At 40.4% G+C, this 26,787-nt stretch overlaps 1 protein-coding gene across 15 annotated transcripts; it reads left to right on the top strand.

Annotated features, from left to right (window-relative positions):
* The first annotated feature begins 3,185 nt into the window (after window positions 1-3,185).
* Window positions 3,186-16,150, top strand: MTRF1L (mitochondrial translation release factor 1 like). 15 transcript variants are annotated; one of them, XR_011258694.1, is made up of 9 exons: window positions 3,302-3,636; window positions 6,316-6,395; window positions 8,559-8,742; window positions 9,335-9,498; window positions 11,059-11,399; window positions 13,041-13,125; window positions 13,310-13,427; window positions 14,552-14,688; window positions 15,491-16,150. XR_011258694.1 is itself a non-coding variant. In XM_070292500.1 (8 exons), exons 4-8 carry the CDS (start codon window positions 8,646-8,648, stop codon window positions 15,689-15,691), a joined length of 717 nt encoding a protein of 238 aa, XP_070148601.1. In that variant the 5' UTR covers window positions 3,314-3,527; window positions 5,696-5,744; window positions 6,316-6,395; window positions 8,559-8,645; the 3' UTR covers window positions 15,692-16,150. The 15 variants fall into 15 exon arrangements, 4 of the variants coding, with proteins under 4 accessions (XP_069454842.1, XP_069454843.1, XP_070148601.1 ...); XM_070292500.1 differs by lacking the exons at window positions 11,059-11,399; window positions 13,041-13,125 and adding an exon at window positions 5,696-5,744 and having other exon boundaries at window positions 3,314-3,527; XR_011258696.1 differs by lacking the exon at window positions 11,059-11,399 and having other exon boundaries at window positions 3,325-3,636.
* The last annotated feature ends 10,637 nt before the right edge of the window (window positions 16,151-26,787 follow it).

Raw genomic sequence — 26,787 nt, 5'->3', positions numbered from 1 at the left:
TTATTAATGGACCATAAAGAAGTTTTGAATGCATGAATAACTTGAGATACCATGCTTGGTTATTTGGAAATGCCAAAATAACTGTAGGTACTTATAAACTGAATAGATAATCCAGATTATTTTTCCTCTAACTTAAGTTGTTTTGGGTTTTTATTCCTCCTTCCTTGAATCTATTTTATTATTTTTACCTATGTACAAGAAGACTTCCTGAAAATGCTAGAATTTTCAACATATAATAGAAGTTGAGCATGACAATAATGTAAGAAAATTCAAAAATCTCAAACAGTATATATCTTTGACTTTTCAAAGTAAATCAAACTAAAGCTGTTTTCATCTGACTACACTGTGGACACCCATGGACATTACTGTAAAACACATGTATTACACACTGACTTTTTAAAAATGTTTTGAATTAATAAAGAATTCACCCATGTATCCTTAGACAAGTCACTGTTTCCTCATTGGTGTCACATTACAGGAGTAAAGGTACACTTATTTATATTATTTAAATTGCTTACATAATTGAGGGAATATAATTCTGGTTGGATTCTTTACATTATTTTACAAGGTTATTGCTTATTACATTTTTGCACCTTTTATAAGTAATGAAGTATGTCCATGAAATGACTTGTTTTGAAAATTCAGCTGAGAGATTGGAGTCAAGTAGCTCCCCCCAGTTCTGTGCTTAAAACAATATTCAAAGTTGAGTTTCAGTTCAGTTCAGTTGCTCAGTCGTGTCCGACTCCTTGCGACCCCATGAATTGCAGCACGCCAGGCCTCCCTGTCCATCACCAACTCCCGGAGTTCACTCAGACTCACATCCATCGAGTCCGTGATGCCATCCAGCCATCTCATCCTCGGTTGTCCCCTTCTCCTCCTGCCCCCAATCCCTCCCAGCATCAGAGTTTTTTCCAATGAGTCAACTCTTCTCATGAGGTGGCCAAAGTACTGGAGTTTCAGCTTTAGCATCATTCCTTCCAAAGAAATCTCAGGGCTGATCTCCTTCAGAATGGACTGGTTGGATCTCCATGCAGTCCAAGGGACTCTCAAGAGTCTTCTCCAACACCACACTTCAAAAGCATAAATTCTTCGTTGCTCAGCCTTCTTCACAGTCCAACTCTCACATCCATACATGACCACAGGAAAAACCATAGCCTTGACTAGACGGACCTTAGTCAGCAAAGTAATATCTCTGCTTTTGAATATGCTATCTAGCTTGGTCATAACTTTCCTTCCAAGGAATAAGCATCTTTTAATTTCATGGCTGCAGTCACCATCTGCAGTGATTCTGGAGCCCCCAAAAATAAAGTCTGACACTGTTTCTACTGTTTCCCCATGTATTTGCCATGAAGTGATGGGACCAGATGCCATGATCTTCGTTTTCTGAATGTTGAGCTTTAGGCCAACTTTTTCGCTCTCCTCTTTCACTTTCATCAAGAGGCTTTTTAGCTCCTCTTCACTTTCTGCCATAAGGGTGGTGTCATCTGCATATCTGAAGTTATTGATATCTCTCCCGGCAATCTTGATTCCAGCTTGTGTTTCTTCCAGTCCAGCGTTTCTCATGATGTACTCTGCATATAAGTTAAATAAGCAGGGTGACAATATACAGCCTTGACATACTCCTTTTTTGAGAAATACCTGTTCCTAAAAGAGATGTAGATAACCTCATCAGTCCTGTTCTATACTCGGATTAGAATTTTTTTAAGATTCTATTTCAATCACTATTTTAACGCAAGACAATTTTGGAAAAGTAGTGTGGCTTTACTTCACATACAAAATGAAAGAAGATTTGAGTTAATGGAAGCTTCTAAGTAGCCAAACATATTTTTGTTTTATGTTGTTTGGAGAGTGATCTCATTCTTCTACTTCACTTTGCATTTGTATGTAGAGTACAGAAATGAATATAGCAGAGGCAATGCAAGCACATTTTATAAGAGTTTTATATTTAACAATTTTGACTAGATGACTTAAGGATGACTGAACCTTAAGTCAGCAGAGGACTCCTGTATTTTTATTTTTAAAAAATAAATAAATGAGAAAAATTTTCAGTGTATCAGGTCTCTGTACTGTAAGTAAGCCCTGCTCAAACCAGTTAGGTGGTGAGAGTTCCCCAATTGAGAGTTCAGCTGTAGCAACCCCAGGCCTCTCTGGGTTGTATTACTCTCCTACTTGGAGAAGGCAATGGCACCCCACTCCACTACTCTTGCCTGGAAAATCCCACGGACGGAGGAGCCTGGTAGGCTGCAGTCCATGGGGTCGCCAAGAGTCGGACCCGACTGAGCGACTTCACTTTCACTTTTCACTTTCATGCATTGAAGAAGGAAATGGCAACCCACTCCAGTGTTCTTGCCTGGAGAATCCCAGGGACGGCGGAGCCTGGTGGGCTACCATCTATGGGGTCTCACAGAGTCGGACACGACTTAAGTGACTTAGCAGTATACATTCTTCTGGAGAAGGCAATGGCAGGTCTATGAAGAGGTCTTAAAAAATTCAAAAGCATTACACCAATAAAATTCAGTATTCTCGGCACTAATCCACCATGTCAAATTGGCGGGCGGGGCCCCCGGAGGCGGGGTTCTGAAGAGGCTTTGCTTGGCAGTGGTTAGCAGCAACAGGAAACGAATGGCTCAACGTCTTTAGAAAGTAGCCGATTAACAAGGGATAAGTGAGACTAGGCAGGAGACTCGGTGTGGAAGCAAGTGGTTTAAAGGCTATGTAAATTAAGTGGCAGATAAAGGGCAGGAAAGTAGATTTTGCTAAATCACTCGGTAACTGGTCTTCGAGTCCACTTGTCACGTCCCCATTAATAGGAGCCTTAACCACCGTCGAAAGGAGAAACAGGAGCACGTGAAATGGAAGAGGAGTAAACACATAGACACACTGATGGCCATTCTACAATTCGCCCTTGGAGACGACTGTCCAGGCTGACATCTGTGTGTGATCTCAGCTCCTGTAGCTGACACCGGACGGCCCTCCATCGCGGTACTTGAAAGCTTCACTGAGTACCTGAGAAGCAATCTTGACGTCAGAAAGCGTAATAACAATCTATGCCTTTCCCCTTCCGTTCAATACTCCGCCCCGGCACGTTCCAGGAGGCGTTGACCTACTCTTTAAAGGAGGTGCCCGAGGTCTCTCAGACCCGCCCCTATCACTTTTGGCTCTGCTACTCAACTTCCGGCCTCCGTGAATAATTCGGCGTTTAATAATGCATGAACGGAAGTTCCCAACCAGGCTTCCTGGAGGCCCCTTTAAACCGGCGCGTGAGCTGGGCGGAGTTAGGATAGGTCTCGCCCCTGTGTCCGAGCCGCGCGGTATCGCGAGATTTGCTCTGTCCGGAACTTCCGGGTCTTGTCTGCCAGGGTGGACTGGCTGTAGTTATGCGCCCCAGGTTAGTTTGGAATGTTTTTCGGGGCTTTTGGGCCCGCCGGCATGTCGTCCCGGGCCGCCGACATCTAAGCTGCAGTAACCTGCCCCTGGAGGAGCTGTTCGCCCGCGGCGGACCTCTGCGGACCTTCCTCGAGCGCGAGGTAGGCTCTGAAGCCCAGTTACAGGTCAGGCGGCCTGAGCTGGTGGCGGTGGCCAAACTTCTGAGCGACAAGGAGCAGGAGCTGCAGGAGACCCAGCACCTGCTGCATGGTAAGGGCCTGGCTTAGGGCAGCGGGATTCAGAGCCGAGTCTTGACTCTTCATTTGCCCTTTGCACCAAGCCGCCGCTCACGTCTCCACATACTCTGATTTTGAAGTTTTTACTCAGTTGCAGCTCTTTATGGTTTATACCAGAGGTCAAGACATCATTATGTTAGTTCTGGTCCCATCCTCTCCTTGTGCTCTCCTAACAGTGCTGTACGCCCTTTTACAAAACTTAAGTTGACTTTAATTGGTTGCGTATTTAATGGCAGGAGATGAGCTCACCGAAGACAAGGCCCTATTCCTGTTAAGGAGTCGAGAGCAGTGTTTCTCGGTGTGGTAGAGCGGCCACCCGCAAAAGTGACAGAAGAAATGCGTGCTAAGTAAACCCAGACTGGAACTCTGAGACTTGGAAACATGCGGCGGTTTTAACAAGCTTGCCAAGTGATTCATGCCCATCCTAATCTGGATTGGGCTCAGGTCACTTAATTTGCACAAATTCCTGGGGATGCCTAGTGGCTGGCCTGTGGCCCACAGAGGAAAGGTTCTAGAGAGGAGCACAGTCTACTGAAGCAAGAAATTTAATTCTGATACAGCCGATAAGTGAGAACATAGATCAGTAAAGACCTGGGAGAGCAAGGAGAACTTGGAAGGAGAAAGGCTTGTACAGGGATAAAGGCCCAACCTTAGATGATATAATAATAGTTTAACTTTTATCGATCCTTTGCCTACTCTAGGCTTTGCTTTTCTTTATCTATTAACTCATCCAGTTCACATAATAAACTATGAAGTAGGTTCTATTAGCTCATGCAACAGAAGAGGAACCTGAGATACAAAGAGAACATAGCTCTGCCCAGGTTAAACTGCTCTTAAGGAATAGTGCGTGAATAGGACTGACTCCATATCTCATGCTCTTAATCACTGAGTTCTGTGTTAACTGAGGATGGGGTTAGGTTTGGGGAGGGTGGGGAGTGGGGTTAACCATTTTGTAAGAGGGCTCAAATACTAACCTGCAAAGTTTGGTTTCATCCTTTTGGCAGAAGGAAGCCAGCAGAAGCTTTTGGACTGGGAGTGAATAATAGGAATAGCTTTGTTGCTTAGGAACTTTGATGGGTGGCAGTTTAGAAGCAATCTGGAACGGGACTAAAGATGCCATGGAAGACAGAAGGCTAATGCAACTGTATAGTTGAGGCTTAAGGAGAGTCTAAATTAAGTGATTTAAGAGAAGCTGCCCAGAGTGTTAAAGAAAAAAAAATCAGAAGTAGTATCTTTTAGGGGAAAATTAAATCAGTTTCATAAGCCAAGCTTCAAGTCCACATAGCAGCCACAAAGCCTCAATATAAAAAAAAATTATATTCATTACATGTTGAAATTGATAGTGTTTGGGGGACCTGAATTAAGTAAAATGTAGTGTTTAAGTTAGATTACTTCTACACTCTAGTTCAGTCTTCTTCATCTTAACCGGAACACTACATTTCAGAACTAATAAGGCCCCTTAGAGGTCATCCAACTGAGATCTTTCATTTTACTCTTAAGATTACTAAGATTCAGAGAAGTTAGGAGAGAGATTCTAAGAGAACCTTAGTGGTTGAACTGGGGCTCTAATTCGTTTTTGCTTTTTTTTAGTGAAGCACATTTTTCCATTTCACCAAATCTCATAACCCATTCTTACCAAAATAATTTCCTGCCATGTCACCAACACTCCCTGTATTTGTTTATCTCAATTTGCTGTTGTTATTATCTCATTGAGTTAATCCTTTTTTCCTTTATTCTGCCCATCCCTAAAACAAGCAAAAAATTCCTTCTGCATGCTGTTATTTTAACATTTAACCACATAATGTTTTAGGCTGTTATTTTTTGTGAGCTTTTCTCCCCTATAATAATATAAAGAAACTAAAATGATCTAAAATCCTGCCTTGAGGGCAAGTCTTACATGTTATTCCCAATTCCCAGCATAATTGGTTCTTAGTAAATGAATAAGACATTCCAGCCAATACAGAGTTTGATCTTTCAACAGAGATAGCAAACTATAATAGCTAATACAATTTCCCCTTCTCTCCTTTTTATAGGTTGCATGTTGTCCATCAGATAGAGGAAAGAGGAGGTATATTTTGTAAGGTAAAAGTGAAAACTAGATGAAATAAGAACTAGAATAAAGCCTGAAAGAGAAGAAGAGTACTTCATGTAGATACTCTGTAAATATCAGGCAGGGTCTAAATGTTTAGGTGGATAATTTTATATTAATGAAACATTTACTAATAAGACAATAAATAACTTTCTACTTTTTAACTCAGTTTTGGCTTTACTAATGGAACCTTATATTCCCCTCTGATCCAACTCATTGCATTCATCCGTTATCGTAGAGTCTAAGTTTGAAAACTAAAAGCATATTTGTTAATATGAATAGTTGGGAGAGGAAGAATTACAGAAAAGTTTAGTAGTTTGTTTGTATTTTCCTATAGAGATTATTTTTATTTCTAACTTCTATCCTTCTCATCAGGGAAAAAGTTTTTGTTTTTTAACTGCATGCTCATAAAAACTAGTGCATAAAGTGCTATAAATTAATGACTTATTAAAAAAGGATAATTGTTATGTTTCCCTTCAGCAATGACAGAACTTTTGCCTTGAACTCTGTTAGCTATTTAATACTAATTAAGGAAAACTCAACCTGCTGCCTTTTTTTCCTTAGATGAAAATGAGGACTTAAGGAAACTTGCCGAAAATGAAATAACTTCATGTGAAAAAGAAATAGCTCAGTTAAAGCATCAGGTATGACATTTGTGCAAAATTAAAACATTTTACTATTACTTCTATTATATTTTATTATAACTTTATAAAAGCAAGTCAAGAACTAATCAGCATGCTAGTATTTACAATTATAAACCTGGTTTTTAAAGCAGAAAAAGCATACTCCTTGTAGCTCTGTTTTTATCATACTAAAAGGATTGTAGAAGTCTGAAAGAAAGATGAATGTCACATTAATAGAATTTTCCAAGAAGGCAATGAAATGTTGATAATGTTTTCTCTCTCGTTTTTTAAGAGCGGTGAGGGCGGGGGTAGACATGAGTAGAAGAGACTGTGGAGCAATGGTAGATGGAAGCAGGAATATTTCTTTATCTTTTTTGTCTTTGACACTCTTCTAGAGTCCCAGCCTAGACTAAGCCCCTCAGGATTTGGAAACAGAATTGCATTTATATCTAAGAGTATTGGCCTTACATCTAGGAGAACTGCAGAAGAGCGTATTAAGTTAGATGAAAAATCATGAAATTAGATCCATTGTTTGTTAATTCTGTGAAGCAGAGCTTTAAGGTTTACAGCAGTTATCTCTGGAAATATAAATCAAAGAACATGATAAAATGAGGACAGAGCTTGGAACTGGGATGCTTAACTTAGAAATTCTCTCTCTCTACCTAAGTGTGGAACTTACCAAAAATTAATTTCCCCACCACCTACTCTAGAAGAAAAGTTCCACAATAGACTGAAAAGCCTCAGGTAACTTGCCTTCTACTCTATAAACGTTTTGTGAGGTAGAAGAATGCGTGTATTAATGGTTTCTGTTCGTTGCTTGTAGTTCACAGGTGTAAATTGCATCGTGCTAGTTTAGGATGTGAATGGTCACATTCTGTTGGCACAGGCTAGAGCGATGGAAAAGCAGGAGAACAAGGATAGCTCCTGACCAACACAACGTGGCGATGCTTCAGAACTCAGGGAGAGTTGGGTTCAAGTTCTAGCCCTTCCACGTTCTAGTTGTAGGGTATTGGCCAACTAGGGTTAAACTTATTAGTTAAGTTAAACTTAGAGAAACTTAGTTTTCACATTTTAAGGTGGAGCTGTTAATAGTACCTGCCCAAGATGTATTAAGAATTAAAATACATGAAGTCCTTAGCAGAGTGCCTCTCTATTATAAAGAACCATTTTATAAATGTTGGCAGCTTTTCTTTCTTAATTCACCTCATCAGAGAAATCTTAATTCTATGTGTCTGTGACTGATACACACTGAAGTGTGAAACATACAATTTTAATGGAAGGAAGACTGACTTAGGCACAAGGATCTGAGTTCCAGTAACTGACACTTGGCTTTTTAATTCATCATTGCACTCTGTTAACCTCATTTTCTTTGACTTGTAAAATGAGGGAATTGGACCAGATCATTTCTAAGAGCCTGTTGGCACAGGCTAGAGTTCCAGTTCCAAAATTGCAAGTGTCTCTTCCATATTAAAGAAGCTTAGAAAAAATACAGATGGAATCTGGGTGTTCTTTCCCTGCCATAGTAGGCTATAAATCTTCAAGGATTGCTTCTTCTGCTTGCTACACACAATACAGTGTCCTACTCACAGCAAGGACTTAATCATTAACCAAATAGAGAACTAATATAAAGTATATATGAGCACCAAAAAGAAAGAAACTTGTAAGTTTTAGCTGAACCTTATAGTATTTGTAATGTAGTTATAACATTAATATTTTTGGAAGTTTATACAGAGTGAAGTAAGCCAGAAAGAAAAACACCAATACAGTATACTAACACATATATATGGAATTTAGGAAGATGGCAATGACGACCCTGTATGCAAGACAGGAAAAAAGACACAGATGTGTATAACGGACTTTTGGACTCAGAGGGAGAGGGAGAGGGTGGGATGATTTGGGAGAATGGCATTCTAACATGTATACTATCATGTAAGAATTGAATCGCCAGTCTGTGTCTGACGCAGGATACAGCATGCTTGGGGCTGGTGCATGGGGATGACCCAGAGAGATGTTTTGGGGAGGGAGGTGGGAGGGGGGTTCATGTTTGGGAACGCATGTAAGAATTAAAGATTTTAAAATTTAAAAAAAATAATAATAAAATAAAATTCTATATCTAATCACTGAGCTCTTTTTCAAAAAGTTTTAAATCGTAATTATAGGAGGGGTGATATTTTTTATTTGCAGATTATCTTACTTTTGGTTCCCTCGGAAGAAACAGATAAAAATGATTTGATCCTGGAGGTAACTGCAGGAGTTGGGGGTCAGGAGGCAATGTTGTTTACCTCAGAGATATTTGACATGTATCAGCAGTATGCTGCATTTAAAAGATGGCATTTTGAAACCCTGGAATATTTTCCAAGTGAAATAGGTCAGTAAACTGTTCAGTTTGTTTTGAGAAAAGCATAGATTTTATTTATTTATCTATGTGTATTTTAGGGAAAAGGGTTGGAAAGACCAGGATTAAGCTTTGTAATTTTTGTGTAAGGAGGATTAAGTAGTTTTATGCGTATCATTTACTTAATAATTGTTGCTGTTCAGTTGCTAAGTCATGTCCAACTTTTTGCAACCCCATGAACTGCAGCATGCTAGTCTTCCCTGACCTTCACTATTTTGCAGAGTTTGCTCAAACTTAATAATGTTGAATACAGAAATATTACCAGTTTTGAAATGGCCTATAAAATACTTGTCATTCAATGGCTAATGGTCTTTTAAAAGTGGTCCTTCAGGGTGTTACTGAGTCAGTTTATTGACACCATAAATGCTTTATGTTTAATAATTATAACCAATAAAGACACTAAAACACTGAATATCATAGACTTGCTAAAGGCTTTCAGTGTTTCACAGTTGATGAGTTTATATAAGTTTGTAGCTCCTTTAATTATATTTCAAGATGGTAGAAGTGATGGTCAGTTATTTATAACTGGCAAGAATAACAAACCTCTTTCACCAATGTTTTCAAGGTGGCCTTAGACATGCATCTGCCAGCATTGGAGGTTCAGAAGCCTATAAGCACATGAAGTTTGAAGGAGGTGTGCACAGAGTCCAGAGAGTGCCCAAGACAGAGAAGCAAGGCCGCATCCACACCAGCACCATGACTGTAGCCATCCTACCCCAGCCCAGCGAGGTGAGGCGCCATAGCCCCCATTCCTGGGAGTCCTAGCCCAGCACAGCGCCTTGCCCCCAAGTAACACTCACCTCACTGAACTGAGTATCTCCTTTTCTTATTTGACTTTCATCTTGTATTTGAACTGATTTTTCAGATATATTATCACCGTCCAATAGGTATGATTTTAACAATAAATGGTAAGAATTAAGGATATATAAGTGAACGTAAGGGCTTCCCTAGTGGTTCAGTGGTTAAGAACCCACCTGCCAATGCTGGAAATGCGGGTTCAATTCCTGGGTTGGAAAGATCCCCTGGAGAAGGAAATGGCAACCCACTCCTATGTTCTTGCCTGGGAAATCCCATGGACAGAGGAGCCTGGAGGGCTGCAGTCCATGGGGTTGCAAGTTGAACATATTCAGTTCAGTTCAGTCGCTCAGTCGTGCCCGACTCTTTGCAACCCATGGACTGCAGCATGCCAGGTTTCCCTGTCCATCACCAACTCCCGGAACTTAACTCAAACTCATGTCCATTGAGTTGATGATGCCATCTAACCATCTCATCACCTGTCATCCCCTTCTCCTCCCACCTTCCATCTTTCCCAGCATCAGAGTCTTTTCAAATGAGTCAGTTCTTTGCATCAGGTGGCCAAAGGATTGGAGCTTCAGCTTCAACAACAGTCCTTCCAATGAATATTCAGGACTGATTTCCTTTAGGATTGATGGGTTGGATCTCCTTGCAGTCCAAGGGACTCTGAAGAGTCTTCTCCAACACCACAGTTCAAAAAAAGTATCAGTTCTTCAGCGCTCAGCTTTCTTTATAGTTCAACTCTCACAACCATACATGACTATTGGAAAAACCATAGTTTGACTAGACGGACCTTTGGTGGCCAGGTAATGTCTCTGCTTTTTAATATGCTGTCTAGGTTGGTCACAGCTTTTCTACCAAGGAGCGAGCGTCTTTTAGTTTCATGGCTGCAGTCACCATCTGCAGTGATTTTGGAACCAAAAAAAAAAAATAAAGGCCGTCACTGTTTCCATTTTTTCCCCATCTAATTTGCTATGAAGTGGTGGGACCGGATGCCATGATGTTAGTTTTCTGAATGTTGAGTTTTAAGTCAACTTTTTCACTCTCCTCTTTCACTTTCATCAAGAGGCTCTTTAGTTCTTCTTCACTTTCTGCCATAAGGATGATGTCATCTGCATATCTGAGGTTATTGATATTTCTCCTGGCAGTTTTGATTCCAGCTTGTGTTTCATCCAGTCCGACATTTCCCATGATGTACTCTACATATAAGTTAAATAAGCAGGGTGACAGTATGTAGCCTTGACATACTCCTTTCCCTATTTGGAACCAGTCTGTTGTTCCATGTCCAGTTGTAACTATTTCTTCTTGACCTGCATATAGATTTCTCAGGAGGCAAGTCAGGTGGTCTGGTGTTCCCATCTCTTTAAGAATTTTCCAGTTTGTTGGCGTAGTCAATAAAGCAGAAGTAGATGTCTTTCTGGAACTCTTGCTTTTTTGATGACCCAGCGGTTTTGGCAATTTGATCTCTGGTTCCTCTGCCTTTTCTAAATCCAGGTTGAACATCTGGAAGTTTATGGTTCACGTACTGTTGAAGCCTGACTTGGAGAATTTTGAGCATTACTTTGCTAGCATGTGAGATGAGTGCAATTGTGCGGTCATTTGAATATTCTTTGGCATTGCCTGTCTTTGGAACTGGAATGAAAACTGACCTTTTCCAGTCCTGTGGCCACTGCTGAGTTTTCCAAATTTGCTGACACTGAGTGAAGCACTTTGACAGCATCATCTTTTAGGATTTGAAATAGCTCAACTGGAATTACATCACCTCCGCTAGCTTTGTTCATAATGATGCTTCCTAAGGCCCACTTGACTTTACATTCGAGGATGTCTGGCTCTAGGTGAGTGATCACACCATCATGGTTATCTAGGTCATGAAGATCTTTCTTGTATAGTTCTTCTGTGTATTCTTGCCTCCTCCCCTTAATATCTTCTGCTTCTGTTAGGTCCATACTGTTTCTGGCCTTTATTGTGTCCGTCTTTGCATGATTTGGTGACTAAACAACAACAAAGTCATATAATCTTGCATGGTCAATTTTTCTCCACTACTAAGCTTACAGCAGGTATTTTGAGACCATCTAAAGGAGAAGTTTACGAGCTGCTTGCCTTTATGGAGACTTGCTTTGTGTGACTTGTTCCCAGAAGATCAATAGCAAGTATCCTGTTTTAACAAAGGGTAACTACTTTACTGACTTCCCTGGTGGCTCAGACGGTAAAGTGTCTGTCTACAATGCGGGAGACCCAGGTTCGATCACTTGGTTAGCAAGAACCTTTGGAGAAGGAAATGGCAATCCACTCCAGTACTATTGCCTAGAAAATCCTACGGACAGAGGAGCCTGGTAGGCTACAGTCCATGGGGCTGCAAAGAGTTGGACACGACTGAGAGACTTCAGGTTCATTGATTCAACTACTTTACAGAATTGCTAGTTTATAATCCAATCATATTGAAATAGTAACATTGCTACATTGTACACAATGAGTATTCTTTCTTTTCACCAGCGAATTCTCAGTCTATATATTTTTAAGTAGCTTAGTTGGGAAGTTATATTTTGCTTACATCACTTACACTGAAAAGTGATGGGAAATTTGTAACTTGTTTTTTAGAATGAGATAAGAAGCACATTAGAAGGAAGCTTCAGGATTTCTGTTTATTACTATTTAGAAAGTCTGTATTACTGTCTAATAGGGTACACGGAGTTCCTTTCTTTAGTCTAATTTTTGTAGGAAATCTAGGTGAAGAACAGGATAGTTAAGGGAGAGAGGGAAGCAGGATAAATGGCAAAAGTGACACCTTGATACTAGTCACTTTGGCTTTAGCATCTTGGAGATGGAGGTTTTCAGGAAAAGATGGAGGCTGAGGTCCATATGTCATCTCATTTAATTCTTCCTAGCAACAGTAAAGAGATTCATAGGGAGACCTAGAAGGCCTGTGAATGATAAGATGCCTGCTGCTAGAGTAGTGGACATCTCACAGCGTGGGTAGAGTTCATGCAACAGCTTTTTAACTGCCAGGACAGAGCATTATGCTGACATCAGATCCAGTGTAGTTGTGAATTGAGTCTGTATCCTTGACTTCTTGGTATTTGCCATTTCCATTCATCTCTGCTCTGCCTCTAGGTATGTTTAAGTCCTGTATTTAAAATGAAACAAAATAAAACCTTCCTATAGTGTTTTAGTGTCTTTTTTTTCCTCCGCTAAAGTCTTTTTGAACTCAGAAATCATTTTAGTGATTATATTCACACTTCTGTTAATAGCTGAGATCTGCCATTGGTAAGAAGAGGGTAATTTACAGAGAAGTCTAGTTTTTGAGGATTAGGGAGGGTTTGGGTTTTTTTGCATTATATTTTGATACTTATCCACTGTGTGCATGCCAAGACACTTTAGTCGCTTTGTGACCCTGTGGACTGTAGCCCATCAGGCTCCTCTGTCCATGGGATTCTCCAGGCAAGAATACTAGAGTGGGTTACCATTTCCTTCTCCAGGGGATCTTCCTGTCCCAGAGATTGAACCTACGTCTCTGACGTCTCCTGTACTAGCACGCGGCTTCTTTACCACTACTGCCACTTGGTAAGCCCCATGCTTCCAATAAGAAAAGTCTTTAAAAAAATGGTATCCTTTCAATTACTTTCTGTTCTTAAACCTTCCAAATCTTACGTAAATATTATCTATGACATGCATTTTTATAAATAATTCTCTTTGAACAGATCACACATGTAATTTTCAAAACTCCCAACTTTTCTCTTACGTATAGATTAACCTGGTGATTAATCCTAAGGATTTGAGGATTGATACTAAGCGAGCCAGTGGAGCCGGGGGGCAGCATGTGAACACCACAGACAGTGCTGTCCGGGTCGTTCATCTCCCAACGGGTGCGTGGTTCCTTCTTCAACATAAAAATCAAACTCTGAATGACTTTCCCTCTGAAACAGATCTTCAGTTACCAGCGACATATAGGCTATTAGGAACTGTTTATTTTCAACACTTGATTTATCTAGATTCCTTAGCTGAAACTCTTTAGGGTAATTACAAACGCAGGAATGGGGGAGAGATCCATTTCCAGGAAATTTCCACGTTAGTGATTATATCACTAATTTAAATCCTCACAGTGAAGTAATATCATGGGTGATTCTTTAAAAGAAAATGCTCTCAATCACCAGTTTTTAGTGTTTTTTGGAGGGAGGAAGAAATGCATTCCTTTGAGAAAATGAAAACTTGGACCTTCTACCCAGAAACATGCTTATATGCAAAGTTTCGCATGTAATTTCAGGGGCTTCTTTCCATTAAGTCCATCTGCAGACATCTGGGGGTTCTGTCCTGATTATAGTGTTAGGCAGTGGAGCTGTAATTTTTCTTAAGTCTTTAGAATTGTGTTAGATAGAACTACATGTGTTTTTACAAGTATTGCTCCAGTGATTTACACGTGAAAAAGAGCACAGGGATAGGAAACCTCAATCTTCCTATAAATGTTCTGATAGGCGTAATTCCCATGGTTGGTAGTGCTTCCTGGGAGTCCTTGCTTGGTTTTTTCCTTTTTTTTTAATGAGAAAATTCTCATGTTAAACTTTAAGATGATGTTTTATATAACACCTAGTATATAAACAGGAATAAAAAAGTGAACCTCAAAAATATTAATAGTGATTATCTCTGGTAATAACATTAACTTTTATAGTTTAGTTTGTATAATGAGTAGTTACTACTTTTTGAAAAAAATTGTGGTGACTTGCTAAAAGTACCAGAAAATAATCCATATTAAGTGACTAATGCTTACTGTTCAGTATGTATGCTTTCAGGATGTAAATATTTTGAGCTATATGTCCAATTTTCAGTTTTCTAATAACTGTAAAGTTATCTGTTATGTGTATAGTATTCCTTTCTTAATATCAGAGTCCTATTTTTTCCCCTCATAAAGGAAGAAGGAAAAGGAGTATTCCTTGATAATACATGAAGAAGATGTTTCTATGAAAACTCTTTTAATTCTGATAACACTATTCAGGTATTGTTTCCGAATGCCAACAAGAAAGATCTCAACTGAAAAATAAAGAGATGGCTATGAAAAAGTTACGTGCAAAACTGTACAGCCTGCAGCTAGAAGAAGAAACAAGTAAACGATACAATGCTAGAAAGATTCAGGTAAAACTGAATTTTTTTAAATGCTTTGAAAGGATAAAAATAGTTTTAGATTACCCAGTTTTAATATCTATTAAAATTATTTCACTGTATTTGTCAAAGTTAAAGTATAATTCATATCATTCAACCAAGGGCTTGTTTTATAGTAATCTCATTACACATTTACACTGTTTTTTGTATTCAAAGGTGTCTTTCTCAGACTTTTCAGCAAAGTTATCTTAAAAAGATATACCAAATTCCCGTTCATTTTGAATCCTTTCAAAATTATGGAAGAAAGTTGGAAAGGAAATTGAACTTAACCTTCTTCCTGTTTGGCAGTTGATTTTATAATTACAGAGCCCTTCTATTAACTCCTTTATTATGGAGAGTTGATCACTTTGTTATCACTGATGATAACCAGATTAACTCACAGAGATTATATATATTTAGCTACCACTTTCGGATATCAGCTCTGTGCCAGGCTGTATGTGTACACTATCACTGTGTAGTAGGTATTATCTGTATTTTATAAATGGGGAAACTAAAGTTTAAAGTTGAAATAAATTACTTGAAATTATAAAGTAAAAACTGGCAGAGAGGATTCAAAATTCAAGTATTAAGCTCTCTGACTTTTCAAGCCTATGTTCTTTTTTCTGTATCAAGTGCCCATGTTATTTGAGAATCCAAAATGTTTAAAATTTGGTTTTTAACATTGTGTTTCAAATTATAAACCAAGAGCTTAATCTCCAGGTAAATTAACTTTGTAGGTTTAGTTGCCATGAGTTTAACTATCTTGTATCCTTTTTTTTTCTCTTTTAATATGTAGATTGGCACAAAAGGAAGGTCAGAGAAAATAAGAACATACAATTTTCCACAGGACCGGGTCACAGATCACAGAATAAACAAGTCACTTCATGATCTTGAAACTTTTATGCAAGGAGAGTACCTACTGGATGAACTTGTACAGTCATTGAAGGACTATGCTAATTATGAGTCTTTAGTAGAAATTATTTCCAAAAAAGTTTAAGTTGATTTGTTATTAAAGACTTGTATAGCTTCTGAAAATTCTGTTATAGCAAATCAGGTTGTGTATACACAGTACTCTCTTGAAACACATGAGTTAACACAGTTGAGAGTAACATTTTTAATAAACATAATTTATGTACGTCTCTGAACGTATTAAGTGAAAAAATATATAATCATGACTCTGGCTGGATATTTTGAACTCTTCCTTACAAGAAGTAGACGAAAGAGAATAGTCCTTTGTTTTATGTAAAGTATTTAATGAGTGATCAGAAATCTGGTTTATCTCTTAAGGGAAACTTGAAACATGAAATGATAAGACTGTCTTCAGAGGATGGAAGCCTGAGAGGGAAGGAAAGCCCAGGAACGTCTGCTTGAGGCTGCACAGCTGTCAAGGACCTCTTGGTGTTTAGAGCAACACCAATAAGTCATGTGCTTGATAAACAGACCCTCACGGTTTTTCCATGGTGTGTGTGCTCCTTCACTTCAAAATATTAATAAATCCAACCCTAACTACAGAAAAGAAATAGGACATGTCAGTTATCCTGTAAAAAAGTGAGAAGCAGGAAATGCTGGCTCAAGAATATTCTATAAGCATAAACTCCAGGATGACAATTACAAAGAGCTCTGCTGCTGCTGCTAAGTCACTTCAGTCGTGTCCGACTCTGTGCGACCCCATAGCCGGCAGCCCACCAGGCTCCCCCGTCCCTGGGAATCTCCAGGCAAGAACACTGGAGTGGGTTGCCATTTCCTTCTCCAACGAGTGAAAAGTGAAAGTGAAGTCGCACATAGTAGATAATGAATAAATGTTAACTTTATGCTAGTCAGAACAAGTTAGGTAGGATTTCCAGAGGAGGAAAAGCAATTTCACTATTAAGGTTATATGATTTATATGTTAGAGAACCAGGAGACATTTAGTTAACTCTCAGAATTGCACATTTTTCCATATTTGTTAAAATCAATAGTTGTCTGAATTTTGATGGGCATATGTATGACGATTCAAACCTACATTATTGTCAGGTAACTCTTTCCTCTTTCTGTAGTCAACATTTGTTAGCCAGATTTCCTTTAGAGTTCCAGCATGTGCTAAATTTCAGAGTAATTTTACGTTGGTGGCTTCTTACTGCTCTAAAAGGGAGGTGTAGAAAAACTGTTAAAGACAGTTAAAAATTTAAGCTAGCCAAAGGTTATCAAATACATCAGAGAATTTTAATTTGAAGAGTACCCCTCTCCCCTGGAATGTTCTGCTCATGAGAGGCATTCTGTTCTGCCTTCACAAGAACAGCTGATGAATGCCGCTTTTAGTGACCTAAGCAACCAAGATTATGGCAAGCCATGTTCCTTCAACAATATTCACTATCCACATTGCAAGCCTGGCTCTACCGGACTTATCAGTTTCCCCTTGGGTCTTAGGTTTCCTTTTAGAATGAAAAGGACATGGCTGCAGGTCATTAAATATTTCAGTTCAGTCGCTCAGTCATGTCCAACTCTGCGACCCCAGGAATCACAGCACACCAGGCCTCCCTGTCCATCACCATCTCCCAGAGTTCACTCAGACCCACGTCCATAAAGTCTGTGATGCCATCCAGCCATCTCATCCTCTGTAGTCCCATTCTCCTCCTGCCCTCAATCCATCCCAGCATCAGAGTCTTTTCCAATGAGTCAACTCTCCGCATGAGGTCCAAAGTACCGGAGTTTCAGCTTTAGCATCATTAAGAACACCCAGGGCTGATCTCCAGAATGGACTGGTTGGATTTCCTTGCAGTCCAAGGGACTCTCAAGAGTCTTCTCCAACATCACAGTTCAAAAGCATCAATTCTTCGGCACTCTGCCTTCACAGTGCAACTCACATCCATACATGACCACAGGAAAAACCATAGCCTTGACTAGACGGACCTTAGTCGGCAAAGTAATGTCTCTGCTTTTAAATATACTATCTAGATTGGTCATAACTTTTCTTCCAAGGAGTAAGCGTCTTTTAATTTCATGGCTGCAGTCACCATCTGCAGTGATTTTGGAGCCCAAGAAAATAAAAGTCTGACAATGTTTCCACTGTTTCCCCACCTATTTCCCATGAAGTGATGGGACCAGATGCCATGATCTTCGTTTTCTGAATTTTGAGCTTTAAGCCAACTTTTTCACTCTCCTCTTTCACTTTCAAGAGGCTTTTTAGTTCCTCTTCACTTTCTGCCATAAGGGTGGTGTCATCTGCATATCTGAGGTGATTGATATTTCTCCCAGCAATCTTGATTCCAGCTTGTGTTTCTTGCAACCCAGCATTTCTCATGATGTACTCTGCATGTAAGTTAAATAAGCAGGGTGACAATATACAGCCTTGACGTACTCCTTTTCCTATTTGGAACCAGTCTGTTGTTCCATGTCCAGTTCTCACTGTTGCTTCCTGACCTGCATATAGGTTTATCAAGAGGCAGGTTAGGTGGTCTGGTATGCCCATCTCTTTCAGAATTTTCCACAGTTTCTTGTGATCCACACAGTCAAAGGCTTTCGCATAGTCAATAAAGCAGAAATAGATGTTTTTCTGGAACTCTCTTGCTTTTACCATGATCCAGCGGATGTTGGCAATTTGATCTCTGGTTCCTCTGCCTTTTCTAAAACCAGCCTGAACATCAGGGAGTTTGCGGTTCATGTATTGCTGAAGCCTGGCGTGGAGAATTTTGAGCATTCCTTTACTAGCATGTGAGATGAGTGCAATTGTGCGGTAGTTTGTGCATTCTTTTGCATTGCCTTTCTTTGGAATTGGAATGAAAACTGACCTTTTCCAGTCCTGTGGCCACTGCTGAGTTTTCCAAATTTGCTGACATATTGAGTGCAGCACTTTCACAGCATCATCTTTCAGGATTTGAAATAGCACAACTGGAATTCCATCACCTCCACTAGCTTTGTTCGTAGTGATGCTTTCTAAGGCCCACTTGACTTCACATTCTAAGATGTCTGGCTCTAGATTAGTGATCACATCATCGTGATTATCTTGGTCATGAAGATCTTTTTTGTACAGTTCTTTCATGTATTCTTGCCACCTCTTCTTTACACCATACTATATAATATACAGTATATAAAAGACTTAATTTCTCTCATTTTATTAGTTATAGGGGAAAATTAGAAAAGTTGGATTGAGGGATTTCCTGGTAGTTCAGTGGTTAAGACTCCATCTTGTGATACAGAGGGTGCAGGTTCTGTCCCTCTGGGGAACTAAGATCCCATATGCCTCATGGCTCAGCCAAAAGAAAAAAGAAGCTGGATTGAAATTGTGAAGGGTCTTGAATTTTAGATTTTACTCTGGGAACAGGAGACAGCCAGTAATTTTCTTACTCTCTAATAAAAGAATATCCTCTAATATTCTCTGTCCCTTCCTCTCTGCCCCCAGGAGAAAAAGTGTGAGAACTGTACTGATGAAGTTGGGAAAAGACCTTCCGTGAATTTTCAAACCTTCCCATTAGAACACCTTATTGGTGTGAAGTGAAGTCACTCAGTCATGTCTGACTCTTTGAGACCCCATGGACTGTAGCCTATCAGGCTCCTCCATCCATGGGATTTTCCAGGCAAGAGTGCTGGAGTGGATTGCCATTTCCTTCTCCAGGGGACCTTCCCAACCCAGGAATCAAACCTCGGTCTCCCAGGCAGGCAGACGCTTTACTGTCTGAGCCACCAGGGAAGCTTATTGGTTAGAAGAAATCTTAATACTTTGGTAATTTTAACAATATAAACTTAAGATATGTACCATTATCACTGTGTATTATGAAAACATATGAAGTAACTGACAAATTCTGGTCTAAATTGGCATTGGCTCCCACTTTATTCACTAATCTAAATTAGTTAATTCCTTCATAACCAAAAGTAATTTTTAGAACCCAGACAAAGATAAGAGTAGAGCAACATAATTTTTGCCAGAAGCCTACTGGAACTCTACACCTAATACTTCTAAGGATCTTAGAATTAACCATTTTAGATCTAACTGCCTTTTAGATCTTAGTGCCATTGGGTCTTGAGGAGACGAGAATGAAGAAAACCACTTTGTTTATAAAGAGACAATGTGAGAGGGTTGTTAAGACCTTTAAGGGTCTTAGAATTTAGTAGGTGTTTGTACAAACTTTGCATCTACACAGCTACCTGAATTACACAGTATGCGTTGTCACTCACACCTGCCTTTGCTCTCCCTGCCCTCTCTGCCTAAAATACACACTTCACAGACAGACTTCAAGGTCCACCTAAAGGGCATCTTAGCCCTAGGCCGAATTCACTACTCCGCATTAGTATTCCACACAGTATGACAACACGGATGGTAAGGCAATAAATGCCCTGGTATACTTCTATCTCGGGTATGTATGCTTAACAAGGAAATGGGAAAGGGTGGGTCAGGGAATGAAATCTCTTATTAACCCTCTCAAGTGTTCTTGCCTGGAGAATCCCAGGGACGGGGGAGCCTGGTGGGCTTCCATCTCTGGGGTCGCACAGAGTCGGACAGACTGAAGCGACTGCGCAGCAGCAGCAGCAGCAGCAGCAGCAATAAGCTCTTTATAAAAATTTTTTTTCTTCATTCTTTTCAAGACCTAAATGGCACTAAGATACATAAAAGGCAGATCTAAAGTGATTTATCTAGAAATCTGGTGTATTATTCAGAACCAAAACTGAACTTCATTACAAAATGGCCTATAACATCAGTTAATCAAAACTCATGCAGTCAGAATGGCAATTTTGAAGATGTATAAACAGATTTGTTGTTTAGTCTCTAGGTTGTCTCCTACTCTTTGTGACCCCATGGACTGTAGCCCTGCCAGGCTCTCTGTCCAGGCAAGAATACTGGAGTGGATTTCCGTTTCCTCCTCTAGGGGATTGTTCCAACCCAGAGACTGAACCATCCTCTCCTGCACTGCAGGCAGATTCTTTGGGATTGAACCACTGGGAAGCCAGTATAAGTAGATAATCACTGTCTAAAATGAAACTTGTCCTATTCCTCTACAACCTGTTTCTCGTGGTGTGATCTCAGTTTCTTTCCTGGCATGATCATCTTCCCTCTCAAATTTAAATTGTATTCGTCTTTGATTCCTCTTCCTCAGTTCACTTCAGTCACCGTCATGTCCGAATCGCTGCGACCCCATGGTCACTAGGCCTCCCTGTCCATCGCCAAGTGCCAGAGTATATTCAAACTCATGTCCTTTAAGTCAATGCCATCCAACCATCTCATCCTCTATCATCCCCTCCTCCCACTTTCAATCTTTCCCAGCATCAGGGTCTTTTCAGATGAGTCAGCTCTTCACAACAGATGGCCAAAGTATTGAAATTTCAGCTTCACCATCAGTCCTACCAATGAATATTCAGGACTGATTTCCTTTAGGATGGACTGGTTGGATCTCCTTGCAGTCCAAGGGACTCTCAAGAGTCTCCTCCAACACCACAGTTCAGAAGGCGGGCAATCAGCTTTCTTTATTGTCCAGCTCTCACAACCATACATGACTACTGGAGAAACCATAGCTTTGACTTGATGGACCTTGGTTGGCAAAGTAATGTCTCTGCTTTTTAATATGCTGTCTAGGTTGGTCATAACTTTTCTTCCAAGGAGCGTCTTTTAATTTCTTGGCAAGTCTGTCAACTGTTTCCACTATTTCCCCATCTATTTGCCATAATGTGATGGGACCAGATGCCATGATCTTAGTTTTCTGAATGTTGAGTTTTAAGTCAACTTTTTCACTCCTCTTTCACTTTCATCAAGAGGCTCTATAGTTCTTCTTTGCTTTCTGCCCTAAGGGTGGTGTCATCTGCATATCTGAGGTTATTGATATTTCTTCCGGTAATCTTGATTCCAGCTTGTGCTTCTTCCAGCCCAGCATTTCTCATGATGTACTCTGCATATAAGTTAAATAAGCAGGGTGACAATATACAGACTTGACGTACTCCTTTCCCTATTTGGAACCAGTCTGTTGTTCCAGTTCTAACTGTTGCTTCCTGACATGCATACAGATTTCTCAGGAGGAAGGTCAGGTGGTCTGGTACTCCCATCTCTTTCAGAATTTGCCAGAATTTGTTGTGATACAGAAAGTCAAAGCCTTTGGCATAGTCAATAAAGCAGAAATAGATGTTTTTCTGGAACTCTCGCTTTTTCGAGGATCCAACGGATGTTGACAATTTGATCTCTAGTTCCTTCGCCTCTTCTAAACCCAGCTAGAACATCTGAAAGTTCATGCTTCACATATTGTTGAAGCCTGGCTTGGAGAATTTTGAGCATGACTTTACAAGCGTGTGAGATGAGTGCAATTGTGCGGTAGTTTGAGCATTCTTTGGCATTGCCTTTCTTTGGAATTGGAATGAAAACTGACCTTTTCCAGTCCTGTGGCCACTGCTGAGTTTTCCAAATTTGCTGGCATATTGAGTGCAGCAGTTTCACAGCATCATCTTTCAGGATTTGAAATAGCTCAACTGGAATTCCATCACCTCCACTAGGTTTGTTCATAGTGATGCTTCCTAAGCCCACTTGACTTCTCATTCCAGGATGTCTGGCTGTAGATTGGTGATCACGCCATCGTGATTATCTAGGTCATGTAGATCTTTTTTGTATAGTTCCTCCGTGTATTGTTGCCACCTCTTCTTAATATCTTCTGCTTTGGTTAGGTCCATACCATTTCTGTCCTTTTTTGAGCCCATCTTTACATGAAATGTTCTCTTGGTATCTCTAATTTTCTTGAAGAGATCTCTAGACTTTCCCATTCTATTGTTTTCCTCTATTTCTTTGTACTCATTGCTGAGGAAGGCTTTCTTATCTCTCCTTGCTATTTGGAAATCTGCATTCAAATGGGTATATCTTTCCTTTTCTCCTTTGCCTTTTTACCTTCTCTTCTATTCACAGCTATTTGTAAGGCCTCCTCAGACAACCGTTTTACCTCTTTGCATTTCTTTTCCATGGGGATGGTATTGATCTCTGCCTCATGTACAAGGTCAGGAACCTCTATCCATAGTTCTTCAGGCACTCTGTCTATCAGATCTTATCCCTTGAATCTATTTGTCACTTCCACTGTATAATTGTAAGGGATTTGATTTAGGTCATAACTGAATGGTCTAGTGGTTTTCCCCATTTTGTTCAATTTAAGTCTGAATTTGGCAGTAAGGAGTTCATGATCTGAGCCACAGTCAGCTCCTGGTCTTGTTTTTGCTGACTGCATAGAACTTTTCCATCTTTGGCTGCAAAGAATATAATCTATTTGATTTTGGTGTTGCCCATCTGGTGATGTCCATGTGTAGAGTCTTCTCTTGTGTTGTTGGAAGAGGGTGTTTGCTATGACCAGTGCGTTCTCTTGCCAAAACTCTATTAGCCTTTGCCCTGCCTCATTTTGTACTCCAAGGCCAAATTTGCCTGTTATCCCAGATATTTCTTGACTCCCTACTTTTGCATTCCAGACCCCTCTAATGAAAAGGACACCTTTTTTGGGTTTTAGTTCTAGAATGTCTTGTAGGTCTTCATAGAACCATTCAAGTTCAGCTTCAGCATTACTCATCAGGGCATAGACTTGGATTACCATGATACTGCGTTGTTTGCCTTGGAAACAAACACAGATCATTCTGTCATTTTTGAGACTGCATCCAAGCACTGCATTTTGGACTCTTTTGTTGACTATGATGGCTACTCCATTTCTTCTAAGGGATTCTTGCCTACAGTAGTAGACATAATGGTCATCTGAGTTAAATTCACCCATTCCAGTCGATTTTAGTTCACTGATTCCTAAAATATCGATGTTCACTCTTGCCATCTCCTGTTTGACCGCTTCCAATTTGCCTTGACTCATGGACCTAACATCCAGGTTCCTATGCAATATTGCTCTTTACAGCATTGGACTTTACTTCCGTCACCAGTCACATCCACAACTGGTTGTTGTTTTTGCTTTGGCTCCGTCTCTTCATTCTTTCTGGAGTTATTTCTCCACTGATCTCCAGTAGTATTTTGGGCACGTACTGACCTGGGGAGCCCATCTTTTAGTGTCCTATCTTTTTGCCTTTTCATACTGTTCATGGGGTTCTCAAGGTAAGAATATTGAAGTGGACCACGTTTTGTCAGAACTTTCCACCATGATCCGTCCGTCTTGGGTGGCCCTACAAGGCATGGCTCATAGTTTCATTGAGTTAGACAAGGCTGTGGTCCATGATATCAGATTGGATAGTTTCCTATGATTGTGATTTTCAGTCTGTCTGCCCTCTGATGGAGAAGGGTAAGAGGCTTATGGAAGCTTCCTGATGGGAGAGACTGAGGAGGAAATTGGGTGTTGCTCTGATGGGCGGGGCCATGTACAGTTCAGTTCAGTTCAGTCGCTCATTTGTGTCCAACTCTTTGCGACCCCATGAATCACAGCACGCTAGGCCTCCCTGTCCATCACCAACGCCTGGAGTTCACTCAAACTTATGTCCATCGAGTCAGTGATGCCATCCAGCCATCTCATCCTCTGTGGTTCCCTTCTCCTCCTGCCCCCAATCCCTGCCGGCATCAGAGTCTTTTCCAATGGGTCAACTCTTCGCAAGAGGTAGCCAAAGTACCGGAGTTTAAGCTTTAGCATCATTCCTTCCAAAGAACACCCAAGACTGATCTCCTTTAGGATGGACTGGTTGGATCTCCATGCAGTTCAAGGGACTCTCAAGAGTCTTCTCCAACACCACAGTTCAAAAGCATCAATTCCTCAGCGCTCAGTTTTCTTTACAGTCCATCTCTCACATCCATACATGACCACAGGAAAAACCATAGCCTTGACTGGATGCACCTTTGTTGGCAAAGTAATATCTCTGCTTTTGAATATGCTATCTAGATTGCTCATAACTTTTCTTCCAAGGAGCAAGCATCTTTTAATTTCATGGCTGCAGGCACCATCTGCATTGATTTTGGAGCCCAGAAAAACAAAGACTGACAGTTTCCACTGTTTCCCCATCTATTTCCCATGAAGTGATGGGACCAGGTGCCATGATCTTAGTTTTCTGAACGTTGAGCTCTTAGCCAACTTTTTCACTGTCTTCTTTCACTTTCACCAAGAAGCTTTTTAGTTCTTCTTCACTTTCTGCCATAAGGGTGGTATCATCTGCATATCTGAGGTTATTGATATTTCTCCCGGCAATCTTGATTCCAGCTTGTGCTTCTTCCAGCCCCACGTTTCTCATGATGTACTCTGCATATAAGTTAAATAAGCAGGGTGACAATATACAGCCTTGACGTACCCTTTTTCTATTTGGAGTCAGTCTGTTGTTCCATGTCCAGTTCTCACTGTTGCTTCCTGACCTGCATACAGATTTCTCAAGAGGCAGGTTAGGTGGTCTGGTATGCCCATCTCTTTCAGAATTTTCCACAGTTTCTTGTGATCCACACAGTCAAAGGCTTTCGCATAGTCAATAAAGCAGAAGTAGATGTTTTTCTGGAACTCTCTTGTTTTTTCGATGATCCAGCGGAGGTTGACAATTTGATCTCTAGTTCGTTTGCCTTTTCTGAAACCAGCTTGAACATCTGGAAGTTCACACTTCACATATTGCTGAAGCCTGGCTTGGAGAATTTTGAGCATGACTTTACTAGCGTGTGAGATGAGTGCAATGGTGCGGTAGTTTGAGCATTCTTTTGCATTGCCTTTCTTTGGAATTGGAATGAAAACTGACCTTTTCCAGTCCTGTGGCCACTGCTGAGTTTTCCAAATTTGCTGGCATATTGAATGCAGCACCATGAACACAGCATCATCTTTCAGGATTTGAAAGAGCTCAACTGGAATTCCATCACCTCCACTAGCTTTGTTCGTAGTGATGCTTTCTAAGGCCCACTTGACTTCACATTCCAGGTCGTAGTGATGCTTTCTATGGCCCACTTGACTTCACATTCCAGGATTTCTGGCTCTAGGTGAGTGATCACACCATCATAATTATCTTGGTCGTGAAGATCTTTCTTGTACAGTTCTTCTGTGTATTCTTGCCACCTCTGCTTAATATCTTCTGCGTCTCTTAGGTCCATACCATTTCTGTCCTTTTTCGAGCCCATCTTTGCATGAAATGTTCCCTTGGTATCTCTAATTTTCTTTAAGAGATCTCTAATCGTTCCCATTCTGTGGTTTTCCTCTATTTCTTTGCATTGATCACTGAGGAAGGCTTTCTTATCTCTTCTTGCTATTCTTTGGAAATCTGCATTCAGATGCTTATATGGCCATGTACAGTAAATCTTTAATCCAGTTTTCTGTTGATGGGTGGGATTGTGTTCCCTCCCTGTTATTTACCTGGGGCCAAACTATGGTGACTATGCCAAAGCCTTTGACTCTGTGGATCACAATAAACTGTGGAAAATTCTGAAAGAGATGGGAATACCAGACTACCTGACTTGCCTCTTGATAAACCTATATGCAGGTCAGGAAGCAACAGTGAGAACTGGACGTGGAACAACAGATTGGTTCCAAATAGGAAAAGGAGTACGTCAAGGCTGTATATTGTCACCCTGCTCATTTAACTTATATGCAGAGTACATCATGAGAAACGTGGGGCTGGAAGAAGCACAAGCTGGAATCAAGATTGCCGGGAGAAATATCAATAACCTCAGATATGCAGATGATACCACCCTTATGGCAGAAAGTGAAGAGGAACTAAAGAGCCTCTTGATGAAAGTGAAAGAGGAGAGTAAAAAATTTGGCTTAAAGCTCAACATTCAGAAAACGAAGATCATGGCATCCAATCCCATCACTTCATGGCAAATAGATGGGGAAACAGTAGAAACAGTGTCAGACTTTATTTTTTGGAAGTCCATAATCACTGCAGATGGTGAGTACAGCCATGAAATTAAAAGACATTTACTCCTTTGAAGAAAAGTTATGACCAATCTAGATAGCATACTCAAAAGCAGAGATATTACTTTGCGAACAAAGGTCCATCTAGTTAAGGCTATGGTTTTTCTAGTGGTCATGTATGGATGCGAGAGCTGGACTGTGAAGAAAGCTGAGCACCGAAGAATTGATGCTTTTGAACTGTGGTATTGGAGAAGACTCTTGAGAGTCCCTTGAACTGCAAGGAGATCCAACCAGTCCATTCTGAAGGAGATCCATCCTGGGTGTTCATTGGAAGGACTGATGCTGAGCTGAAACTCCGGTA

The sequence above is a fragment of the Ovis canadensis genome, chromosome 8 (genome assembly GCF_042477335.2).
Source record: "Ovis canadensis isolate MfBH-ARS-UI-01 breed Bighorn chromosome 8, ARS-UI_OviCan_v2, whole genome shotgun sequence".
NCBI classification, from domain to species: domain Eukaryota; kingdom Metazoa; phylum Chordata; class Mammalia; order Artiodactyla; family Bovidae; genus Ovis; species Ovis canadensis.
Note: the sequence above shows the minus strand (reverse complement) of the source record. Positions and strands in the feature narration are given on the sequence as shown.